The sequence below is a fragment of the Lathamus discolor genome, chromosome 15 (genome assembly GCF_037157495.1).
Source record: "Lathamus discolor isolate bLatDis1 chromosome 15, bLatDis1.hap1, whole genome shotgun sequence".
Taxonomy (NCBI): domain Eukaryota; kingdom Metazoa; phylum Chordata; class Aves; order Psittaciformes; family Psittacidae; genus Lathamus; species Lathamus discolor.
In genome coordinates, this window is record NC_088898.1 from 5,039,730 (window position 1) to 5,051,956 (window position 12,227).

Genomic DNA, 12,227 nt, shown 5'->3' on the forward strand with positions numbered 1-12,227 from the left:
AGACAGCCCAAACCTATCTCTAGGATCTATTTAAGGGTTTATATTAACAGACTTGGAAACCAGCACACTTAATCTGCAACCAATCATACAGACCAAGCTTCAGAGGAGCTAAACTAAATACACTGACACACAGTGCAGCTTCAGAAGATTTATTTTCAGCCCTTAAAGTAGATTGGTGCTGCTTTTGCTCATCATTTTCCTCTCCCGTTACAGCTTTGGTTTTCACGCAAACAGTAGCAAGAATGTTGGGTTTTATTTCAAAGTGCAGCCTTTGGCAGGAACCGTCGCCCAGAGGAGTCAATCATCAGCGTTTCCTTTCAAAAATTATTTATTAAACCATGATTTAAAAAATAAAAGTTAAAAGCTGCCAAGAAAATGTAAGAAAAGAGGAGGGAAAGGGCAAAGAGGAAACATCTGGATTCCAGAAAGCGAGTAGAGAGCAAGAATCACCGCAGTAGCCACAGTGTGGGGAGCACAGGCCCAGCTACATCTGGATGCCAGCTCATAGCCCACACTTACACCCATTCTGATTCTGCAGGCTTGAGGGCTTGTCCCTCAAGGAAATGGATCTCATAGTGCAGGGGACCACACTGAAAGACACACAGGGGGGCAGAGCATGTGCATGAGGACAGACCTCACTGCTGGTGGGGCTCACAGCTCAGTCACCCACCTTCCTTTCACCTGAAGGTTTAATTTCAACTTGGCCCCCCTGAGGGGCTGCAAAGGCGGAACAGCAGGCTTGTTTCTGCACTCGATGGACAGGACAGATAACCTGAGGTTATGCTCCAGACTGGATCCAAGCAGAGACTTATCAGGAAGGGGGCCCCTCCGGTAGCTCTTACCCTCCTCGCTTGCAGTGGCAAGTGGACCCACTGAGATCTGACTGCATGGTGAACCCAAGGAGTGGGCAGAAGCTGTCCCTGCAGTCAGCCGTGCCCACCTCCGAGGTGAAAGGCCCTGCAGGCACACCTCTGTGTCCGTGCACGTTCCAGCATTCACTTAGCATCAGAGAGGCCACAGAGGTGTGAGCCCGACTTGTGTTTTGGTGAGGTCAGGAGGGGAAGAACGAGTCCAAAGTCAGGAAGTGTAGGACAGAGAAGAGAAGGCACTTAGTTCTTTGCACCCATGAAACTGCTGCCAGAGAGATGCTCAATGTCTGGCTGCAAGACCGAGGTCAGGACAAGCACAGCTCTGAATCCCTACACCGGGAGGAAAGTAGCTCCTCTGAGAAATGCAGGAAGGGCAGAGGAAGGAGGACGATCACAGGATTATGGGGTTTTTTGGTCTCACATTATGCTTCATGCTACAGTTTCTGTCTAACAAATCACGTTGCTAAGGGATGCAGCAGAAAGACACGAACTGGGGGTCTCCAGCTTCCCTTGCTGTTCCTCTAAGGCAGGTTAGTTGAAAACTAGGACTGTCCATAGTAAAGAGTGACAAAGCACAGGTAACCTCTGTTACAGACCAGCAAAGCAAACAGTGCCCATTGTCCAGCCTGTCCTCTTCAAGGCAGGCTGGCTATGTCTCTCTCCGGAGGTGGACCAGAAGGTTTTGGGTTGCCTTCATTGGCTTTTCCTTCAAACATCATCACCCTGCAAACCAGAACAGATAATATGAACATAAAACCAAAACGCTGGTGTATCTTTACCCATTACTGGGGGTGGGATTATGTTCTCTGCTGAAAAATAGCATCTGCCTCCTATGCAAAGGAGGAATCGGCAATTAACAGAGGAGGGAAAGCCAACAGAGGGCAGTGCCGCCAGGCTGGTGAGAGCTTTGCTTTCCCAGCAGTGGGTTCCTAAAGCCTCTGCTGGTTTTCCTCTCAAAGCCCAGAGGATTTGCACCGTTTAGACAGCCACACTCAACTCACACTGCACGCCAAGCGCTCCTGATGCGTAAAAGCAAACACTGTCCCTGGCCCACCTTGTACACAGCAGAACATTCAAAAGCCAACAGCGAGCAAGCAACAGGCCGGGAAGAGGGCAGAGACAAAGCGCAAGGCACTGGGTAGAAGAATCCCAAGCATTTTGCAAGCACTCGCACTGTCTTCCTCCCCGAGGACTGCAGCTACGCTGGGAATGCCAGCTGCCACGCTGGATCAAAGGGCTGCACTGCTCCTGCCACGAGTTTTGCATTTCTGTTCCTGCTTTAAAGACTCCAACAGACAATGGGGCGTCTGTTCAGCAAGAGAAGGGACCCATCTGTGAAAGCTGCTGAAGCTGGGAGGAAAGATGGGAGATACAAGACAGGCTCAGCCTGCTTTGGTGGGGAAAAGAAGGAAGGGAGGGGTGTCCGAAGTCTGCGTGTGCTTGGAATAGGAGCATCCCAACATACAGACACAGTGCACTCGGGGGGGAGAAGGGAGACCCATGGCCAACAAGCATGTACTCGCTTAGAAGGACCACATGAGAGGTGGGCACAAGGTCCTTCCTCCCAGCCTGCCCTGAAAGCTGGCTGTGCTTTTAAAGCTGCCTTCAGAAAGGGGTGAGGAAGGAGAGGAGCAGCTCCTATTCATGGTGGCTACAGATACAAAAGCAGGGCCAGCCTCTGTGGCTGCGAAAGGAAAAGCCAGGCTTCAACGGGGTGGAGATGGAGCCAAGCAAGTGTTTGGAAGCCATTTGTTACAGCAGCACTTTCAGAGCGCTGTCGAGAGGGCAGAGGGGGCCATGGGAGGCTAACGCTGGCAGCCTGTGCTGCAGAAAACCTCTCCCAGCACGAGCCGGCTGTTTCAAGCATGTGTCACATCTCCATCTATTGCCCATGTCTCCACAATCAGGCAGGGAGGGAGCATCCTGTGGGAAACCGGAGCCAGCGCTGCTGCTGTTGGCAGGACCCTCACTCACCACTCAAGCCCTGCCACCATCCACAGGGAAGCCTGTGTCCCCAAAGGCAGCGGGAGCCACAGGGCAGGGACGGGAAGAAGCCCTGCAGTGCTGAGTGCCTGCACGCCCTCAGGAGAGGGGAACGGCTCTGCATGGAGCCTGTGGGAGAGGAAGCCTGCGCTAACACACAGCAGGCAGCTCTGCTGCAAGTGCTCGCCACTGCTCAGCCTCGCCATGAGCTTGCACACCCTCATGTCTCTCTGCAAACTCCCCCTTCACAAGGATTCTTGTCTGCCCTCCAGGAGCACCGAGCAAGCACAGCTCCACCTCCACCTCCACCAGGCAGAACAACGTCTGCTTCCCCACTCCTCCCAGGGACACTCACAGTTTGAGCACAGCAGAACGTTTCCCAAGCATCACGTTGACGAAGTCCTGGTAGGAGATGGTCTCGCTGACCCCTCCGGTCACCTCCGAGATCATCTTCTTCAGTTCGAGGTGGGTCTTTGGAGCCCCCAGCTTCTCCATCATTCTTTTGACAGACATCAAGTCTGCAAGAGCAAAGCGGTTGGTGCTGTTAAGAGGTGACTACACCAAGCACAGACCAACCCTATGGACATAGGAATGAATTCCCACCTCCCCTGCAGACTCCAAGGCTGACAGCATTAAGCTGCTGCTGAAAGCCAAGAGAAGCCTCCCAGTACAGTTTACTGCCCAGTACAGAGCATCACTTCCTATTTATGCAGCTTAAGAGGAAAGCACCACAGAGGAGGAACAGGTCTCCAAGTGCTCACAGACATGTGAGGACACTGCTCTCCAGCGCAGAGCATGGTGCCAAGAATCACAATGATGGGGAGGAGGGAAGCAACGCTGGGGTTAAAGCCGCAGACAAACAGGCTGTGGGGAGCAGGTGCCCATCACCACAGGCCATTTCCTTCCATTGCACTGAGAGCGGTGGCCCCTTCCCTCCAGGAAACAGCAGCTCAGCCCTGAGTCAGGCCCCCTCCAGCTCCACACTGGCTCTGCATCAGCTTGAGGACTGATGGAGGAGGGGAACAAGGCAGCAGCCTCCTGGAAGGGCACAGCATGCGAGCGACTGCACTTCAGTGTCAGCTCCAGGCCAGATCTTTACATAACTGGTGCTTTTGGGCCCAAACCAGGGCTGCTCAGAGGAGCCAGACTCAAGCCCAAGTCTCTGCTTCCCTCCACTCCCCTCCCAGCAAAGCAAAGAGCTGCTTGGTCTTACACACTTCTGCCTCAAGCCAGGCGAAGTGTCCAAGCCCTGCAGCTTCCCAGATCTGGAAATGCTGCGGGTTGAGAGGATGACCTCAGTGGAGAAAAAGGGAGAAGTTAAAAACTTCTAAAGGGCATTTAGATCAGAGAGTGGAAGAGCTAAGCAGAAACTCGGGATGGGGGCTGAGAAGAGCTTAGATCTCGAAGCAGGTGAGGAGAGACTGATAGGCAGGAGCTGAAGAGCCAAGGAAGCCCCTGGCTGGCAATGAAGATCCAAGCAAGGCTGGACCCGGGGAAAAGAACACTGGTTTTCCTCCTCAGCAACACAAGCACAGAAGGAAACAGTAGGTAAAACAGCAGACACCAGCTCAGGGAGCAGTTGCACTTGCAGCCCAGCATCCCTGCATCACTCACCAATCTCGCCCTGGTTGTTCAGGTCAAACTCCATGTATTTCTCTGGAAGAGACACAGAAGCACGTTAGCAGGACATTAGAGCAGGGGGTGTGCAGGGCTTTGGGGCACTGCCTGCTTAGAGCAATGAAATAAAAGGTTTGGGGGTAAGACTGATATAATTTCAGAGAGTGAGACCGTCTCCAGACGTGGTTTTATCACACATCTCAACTCCAGAGCTCTAGAGTTAAGTGCTCTTTAATTGTGGCTGCTCTTCATTTGCACTGAAGGAAAACACTGGCATGAGAACAAGGTGTCAGCGAGCCATGAACAGCATTAAAAGGTTGCCAGCCAGGAAAACAAAGCTCTGGAACAGCCTCCCAGAAGGAGTTGCAAGGAAAACAACACCCTGAGCACTCTCAAGATGAATCTTGATCGGATTAGGAGGGAGATTAAATGACACAGCTGCCTGCAATAGCAAGGGTCAGACTCCACAGTCCTCTCAACACTGTGCTGCACTCCCAGAGCAGCACATAGCAGGAGGGATGCTCAAGGACCACACCAAGAGGGCAAAGCCAAGAACACACCTAGGAGCAGCGAGGCTGGAGCAGGTTGTTCTCCCTTCCAGCCTTCTGTCTCAGCATCCTCAGAGAAAGGCAGAGCCTGCTCAGGAAGGTCTGGTTTAGCTTTGCAGGACAAAAGAGCACCAAAATCCTGATTTTTCAACTCAAATCCATCCTGTGCTGTTTCTGACCTTTGGAGTGGCACACCTGGGCTTCCTACCTCCCCTCTCCATGCTAGCTGTTCCCCATTTAGACTTTAAGCTCTTCAGGCAAGGATTTGTCTGTCTTATAGCTCCCAGCGCCGCAGGGGGCCCCCCATCATCTCACTTCTGCTAAATGAGAGGAGCAAGCTGCCTGCTGCCACCACCCATCCCCGCTGAGCTGCAGAGATCGCTGCCCTGCAGTTAGCACTCCCCACAACAGCCTCAGAGGGCTCAAATTAAGCAAGACCTCCCCAGCTGCTCCTTTCCCCCAAGGGAAAAGGACTTTTTGCCTCTGCTCCGGGGGCACCAGCAAGCAGATGAGCGTGAACAGAGAAGTGGCAGGGTGATTTAAGGAGCTAAAGGCAAGAGTGGGTATTTCACACATCAGAGCCTTCCTGTGACCTGTGTTTCTGAAGGGAAAGTGCTGGGTTAGCTGGAGTGATGGGCAGCTACAGGCAGGAAGCAGAGGAATGGCTTGGCATGTCTTCACCTGGGTCTTAACTGGCGGATTACTGCTGTCATGAGCTGACCAGGACAGACCCTACAGGAATACTACATGCAAAACTAAGCTGTCTATGCCTCAGGCAGGGATAAAGGTCTCCCTTCAATAATGGAGCAACCAATCCTAGGTGAAATTGGGGCTGTCACACACATGCTTAGGGGCCAAAGCAATGCTTGCTGTGCAACTGGCTCTCCCCATCACCATAGTGACCTTGTGTACACGCACTGCCACCTCGCTGGGTAGGGGTCAGGCACCCCAGAGTGTGCTGGGGACACAACCCCTGCTCTGCTATGTCTGTGCTCGGCACACGTTTTCTTTCCTTCGCAGCTGACACTCAGCCAAAAGCAGAGAGAACAGAGGCAGCTTCACATCATTGTGCTCCCAGCCTCGGCTCACATCTTTCCCTCCCATCCCAGATGCAGGGATTTAGTGAGATAAAACCACGCGTGGTCCCTCCCCTCACAAATGCGTTTACAGAAGCAGTGTACGGGGGCTCCCTGGGCCCGGCTGGGGAGGACAGAGGAGAAGAAACATTCCCCCCATCATCACACAATGAGCCGATTGTTGGGAGAGCTGAGGAGGCATTGGAGAGCAGGGCAGGCCACGGAGGCAAGCTCACGAGGCAGCGGGGGGAGATGCCAAAGGCTCTCATTACAGGGGATTCTGCGCCTCTGACCTACAGTTGCAATGTTTGAAGAGCCCCAATTGTGATGAGAAAAATAATGCAGGGCTGCAGCCAAAAGCCAAAGCCATACAAAAGGCAACAGAGAAAGAACAGGGAGCACAGGAGGCTCCTCTGTGCCCAGCAGAGTAAGGGATCTCAAAACCCCAGCCGGCTCCTTCCATGCTGGATTGCAAAGCCAAAATTCAAAGGGAAATAACAAACAATGCCTGCAATGGAAGCAAGGTCAGGTTCTGTTTGGTTAGAGCCAGGTTGAGGACAAGCCTTAAGGGCAGTGTGACGCAGAAGGCATGTTTTCTCAACTGCCTTCAGCCACTGCTTGGAAAGAAAGTGGATGCACCCAGAACAGCCCTGCCAATTCCTGCCCTGTAACCACTTTGGGGACCAGTTCCAGAGGACCCCAAGTTTTCAAGCTGTTTCTCTGTCCCAGTAAATGGCCAGAACCTAAGCCCCAGATGTGCTGACCCCCTGTAGGGAGGCTTTGGCCAGGATTAGACACACATCACTGCCGTTTCCTTGTGTACCGGGGGGGCTCAGGAAAGGTCTAAATCAGACTGAAGAAACTTTGGGGAGAGAAAGTCCCCAGCTCCTTCAGGAAGCAGCTGAGACCTTTCCTCTGTGGGAAGAAGTCCTCCTACTCACTGAGAGAAGATGGACTGCATCATCCATTATACCAGCTAGCTTGTGTAGGTAACCAGACAGAAACCATCCTCCTTTGCTGCTCCCTGGGGTTTTGCCCACGCAGCAGGTTCTGCAGTAGCAGCAGCCGCCAGGCACGATGTCTGCAGGGTGACACGTCCCTGCCCTGCAAGTCAGGGAAGCACAGAGGCTCCTGTGGGAAAAAACACCTCTCCAGGGAGTTTCACTGCATCCCACAAGCAAGGGGGAGGCATCCATGCCAGCTCAGTCACTTGGATTTGGCAGAGAACCTCGGGCTGGTAAGATCCAAACACAGAGGAAAGTAATCTGTTCAGAGCAAATGGGCTGAAAGGACAAGGAAAGCCTCCAGTTCTCACCTTTGAATGCTGCCAGCTTCTCCTCCAGATCTTCTTCATCGCTGAACTTTGGGTCACAGAGAAATTCCTGAAGCGGAATAATATCCCCAAGGTTAAAGATGCAGAAGAAAATGTACAAATGCAGCATTAGCCGTAAGACTTATGCAATTCCCAGAGAGCCACATCTGGGCAACTGTGCCAGGAAGCTTGCAAATGGCTTGAATCCCTCCACACCGTGTCATTAACATTCCAGTGCAAGGGGAATGCCTCTGGTGTCTCAGATTCCCCACCGACTGCACTGGACCCCATGTGCCTTTGGAATAAAGGCATGAACCCCTCTTTTTGCTCACCCAAGGTTTCAGCTCCCTACTTCCCTGCTTAAGCATGCACAGCACAGGGATCAGGCCCCTATTCCCAGCAAGGACTCCTAGCCCTTGCAACAAGCACTCTGATCTCTGATTTCAGAGTTGTTGGGTAAACTCTGAGGGCTAGCAAATAGAACCGGCAGCGTTTGCAGAACACCATGCACCCAAGAGAGGACCCGTATCTTGGGGTAAGGAACAGGCTCTCACTTGCAGACTCTCTACCCATTTCCCCCACTGCCCTGCTCAGGCTGTAGAGGAAATCCTGGGTCACTTCTGGTTGCTCATCCCCAGACCCACCTCAGAACCCTGCAGGTACCCAAAAGAACAGACCACAGCTTGCCCAGTCAGCTCCAGCACCATGTCCTGCCATCAGCACCACTACACGAGCGGCAGGGTCTTGCTCCTGCCTCTACCCTCCCACACCGCCCAGCTCCAGCACGGCTCAATGACTGGTGTGTGCTCAGCAGCAACACCACATTCTTCAGTGCAGAAATCATTGACATCTGCACAGCTTGAGCATGGCCTGTCCAGGATAAAACCCCTCCAGGGGTTAGAGTGGAGAGAGGGCTGAGGCTGTTCCCTCCTCTGGGCACGTGTTCCTCACCACTGCTCTCCATTCTCACAAGGAAGGCAGGAATGGGTCACCACGAATCTAGGATCTCTGGCACTGGTAGTGGGGCAGCACCACTTGTGATTAATGAAACCACTACCCCAAAGCAGCCCCACGTGCAGGCTCCAGGGCATCAGGACTGCATGAAGCCCACACAGGCATCAGTAACCACATGTCCTGCAAAGCACATTCCCCTTTCTTCCAGGAGGAGCTATTCCCACATGCAATGTGCTGAGCCAGCTCCAGCAGCACTGCAGACCCAAGCTGACAGCTGGTTCCTGCTGCCACAGCCTGCCCCAAGTCTTTCACACGTGATCACTGCCTGACACCCCAACTCTACAGCACATCTCTAGATCCCTCCAGCCCACACTTGCCCCCTCCTTCCTTGCTGGGACAGCCTAGATCTACCCAGGGAATCCAAATGCCTTTACGGCCAGTTTACCACTGCTTTGACAAGTCTTTTACCTGCAGCCAGGCTAAGACTCTATAGGAAGTCCCCTAGGACAGAAGTGACTGCCATCCCTTCCTCCCAACCTTGCCCACTAACGCAGTGCGGCACAGACTTCCCTTTTCACCATGGACACCAGCTCAAATAGAGAACTGTAGTGGAAAGCAAAGTTCCCAGTTCCCTCTTTCACTCTCCTGTGTCAACTCAATTTCATTTATCTGTTATTTTCTACCCAGGGGTATCATTTGCCAGCCCAACACAAAAGGCCCAATTCAGCTTCGAGACCTGGCCTCAGCCAGCAAAAGAAGTCACCAGAGAGCAGAGTAGTGTTACCCACTGCTATTGCCACTGAATAGGCTCGGTTATTAGGAACTTGAAAACATCACTGAGAACCTAAACGGGGGTAGAGCATCCCCTGGGCACCAGGTCACAGCTTCATTCCTGCCCTGCAGGAGCAGCAAACACCTTCCCCCTACCAGCAGGATGGGATGTGAGAGCAAAACCCTGCATTTCCATGGGAGCAAGGAGCAGCACAGCAAAGACTGAAGGGAATGCTATATCCGTACACAATGGGTAGAGGGACCAACAGCCCTGCCAGCATGGTACCAGAGCAGGATGGGTGACACCATGCACACACCCAGGACCCAGTCCCCTTGCACTTCAGCTGAAAGGAACTGGGCAGCCCACCTGTGTCACACCTCTGCTCCAGAGCAAAGGAAACAACAGGGGAGCGTATTTCAAAGGCAGTCCTCCCTCCACATTGTATGCAAGCCCGGCTGTGACTGTGATAAGGCAAACGCTCACAATAGCACACAGGAATTCAGTCCCCAGGGCCAGTGACTCAGACTCAGCCCAAAGTGGCTGAAGTTCCTCCTAGAGCCCTTTGAGAAAGCTCCCATTTTAAGGGGCATGTTCTATTAATAAGAACTGCTTAATAAGCCGCAGCCTTTCCCGTGCTCCTGCCCTCAACAGTCTTTCCTGGGGCACAGAGACTTCTCTAAGCCAATAAATTCAGCCACGCAAGTCCCAGCTACCTGCAAGACAACCTGAGCCAAGCCAGATCCTTCGCTGCTCCCCAAAAAGGTGGCTCCAAGCATCAGGCCAAGCGCTCACTGGGCTGTTTGTGCTTGATGCCAGCCTCCCTGCATGCTGGGGCTGGGAAGGGGCTGAGGGATGCTCGTGCCTGCCTGGATGGGAGAAGCAGGTACCCACTCTCCATCAGGATGAACTCTTTCCCCGCAGCCCAGCGTATTAGAAGGTAAAACTAGGTTGGAACTAATCTGTGCTGGATTAAACTTGCCACCTTGAAGCACAAGGCCAACTGATGGGATTGCTGTTCCCCAGGAAGAGGGGAATGGCCAAAGGGAATCCCAGAGGAGTGTTTTGGGCTGGAAAAGAGAATTCAGTACTAGGACTCAGCTGTCCTTCAGCAGCACATGTGCACTCTGGATGCTGCCTGCCAAAGGCCCTTATCCCAGCGAGAGCTCTGGGGTAGAAACCAGCCAGGAAAACAGGGCTGGGAGGGAGTCAAGTGTTAGGATGAGACAATGAGATTAAGCCTGATAGGAACTTGGCCTGATAGGTGTTATTAGGAGCACTTTACTGGTTTGCAGCCCTGGGGCTCTTGAGGGATTGGGAAACCCCTTCCCTGGTTCCAGCCACATATCAGCCCAGGTTCCAGTGCCAGCTCTGTGTCCAAGGGAGGTGCAAGCCACTTTGCATCCCGCTCACAGCAAACTCCCCACACAGAGCTGGCAGAGCACATCAGCATCGGGGTTGCTGCCCATAGCCACTAGAGCACAAACAGCTTCTCAGGGTCTACAGGCAGCTGCTATCTGCAGCTTGATTTCTAGCTGCTCAAATCCCTGCTCCTAGCACTGAGCCAGCACACACGGCAGCAAGGACACAAGCAAGCAGCTCCCAGCTCCGTCAGTGGGAAGTTATGTAGCTTGTTTCATTTTTGTCATCCAAACCTCACCCACAGAGAGAGCCTGACAGAAGTGATGGGAAAAGAGAGGAGCCTGTTCCCTGTGTGGAAGGGAGAGCCCCCAGCCCTGGGGCACAGCAGTGGCACATCAGCAGTGTCCTGGGGCTTCCCAAACTCAGTCCTTGTGCTCCTGCCAGCTGAAGGTTCATGTACTTACCCTGCATCCAAGGGATGCTGGAGGGCGGCTCTGGAGCAGCAGAGGCTGCAGCAATAGGTACAGCACACTCCCTCCCTCCCCAGCCCAAGGGTCAACCCCACCTTGGCCATGGGGGATGCATCAGACCCACCTATGCACCTCCTTGGCGCAGGGTTTTGTGCCTGCCTTCCCACAGCAGGGTTCAAAGGCTCTTTTGTAGCCAAGTGCTCTCATTCTACACTTTACGCTGCAGCACTTTTCCCACTCGTATTCCTCAGCACCTCCTGGTCTCTATTGACGCAATTCCCCCTCCAGTGACCTACATAAACTTCACCTCCGCTGTCGCACCCCTGCCTGGAGGAACACGCTGCCACTTTTCACAGCCCACTCAACACAAGAGCAAGGCAAGCCCACTGCCTCTTCCAGGCTCTCATCTTGTGCAGTGATCTGATTTTTCCACCTGTAACACTGGCCGCATCAGCTATATCCGTGATTTCCAACTGAAAATGACCCTGGAAATGCCATTGCTCACTGTTCCAAGGTTAAAACCTACTTTTAACCTTCAGAACTGCTCTTGGCCATGGGGGATGCTAACAGACCTGCCCTCACTGGCTATGCCAAGGGATGGGGCAAGCTGAAGGCTTGAGGAGAGGACCTTGCTTAACCCCAGCATGAAGGGCATGCAGCCCAGTGTACTTTGCACTAATCCAAGAGCTGCCTTTCCCCCTCTCCAAGGTTTGTGGGACATCCAACCACCCCGGGCTCCCCATTCACCCACTGCAGTTGAAAACTGGAGAGGCTTAAGTCTGCTGTTTTGAACAGCAGAACGTCTTGATACAGGAGAAGAAATCAGAGCTCAAAGGGGAGGTGGAAGCCCACCGGGAGAGCAACAGCCCTTATTCTTGCTGTAGCATGTTCCCAAAGGGACTTTTGTAGCATCCTAATACCACGGGTGGAGAAACCGAAGAGGAAACCCCCCCCCCCCAAAGAGCCACCACTCCTCTTATCCAGCCCTCGGTGGGACCCACTTCCACCTGCCCCTTCCTCCCTCCCGTCCCCACCGGGCTCGGGATCACCCCATCCCCGCTCCCTCCCGCGGGGTTCGGGTCTATCCTCCCCCACCCCACCTTATTGATCTCCTCCAGCCGCCCGTCCTGCGGCGCCCGCCGCAGCCCCCCGCCGCTCGGTCGGCGCGGAGCCGCCATCGCCCAGAGCCGCCCCTCGACGGCCGCCGCCTTAAATAGGGGCGGGCAGGACCGGCCCCCTCCGCCCCCCTCCCCGGTCGTTAACCCCT

At 53.7% G+C, this 12,227-nt stretch overlaps 1 protein-coding gene across 1 annotated transcript; it reads right to left on the reverse strand.

Moving 5' to 3' along the window:
• Positions 1-133: 133 nt before the first annotated feature.
• On the reverse strand, positions 134-12,174 carry AIF1L (allograft inflammatory factor 1 like). Its single transcript, XM_065695741.1, has 5 exons — positions 12,061-12,174; positions 7,409-7,475; positions 4,467-4,508; positions 3,208-3,370; positions 134-1,592 (listed from the first exon to the last, which is right to left on the reverse strand). Exons 1-5 carry the CDS (start codon positions 12,136-12,138, stop codon positions 1,505-1,507), a joined length of 438 nt encoding a protein of 145 aa, XP_065551813.1. The 5' UTR covers positions 12,139-12,174; the 3' UTR covers positions 134-1,504.
• Positions 12,175-12,227: the final 53 nt, after the last annotated feature.

Coding starts and splice junctions, on each gene's coding strand:
- AIF1L (XM_065695741.1), bottom strand. CDS start 12,138: ATGGCGGCTCCGCGCCGACCGAGCGGCGGGGGGCTGCGGCGGGCGCCG. Junction 4,509..7,408: donor GAAGCTGGCAGCATTCAAAG/GTGAGAACTGGA, acceptor TGTCTCTTCCAG/AGAAATACATGGAGTTTGAC. Junction 1,593..3,207: donor CGTTCTGCTGTGCTCAAACT/GTGAGTGTCCCT, acceptor TCTGGTTTGCAG/GGTGATGATGTTTGAAGGAA.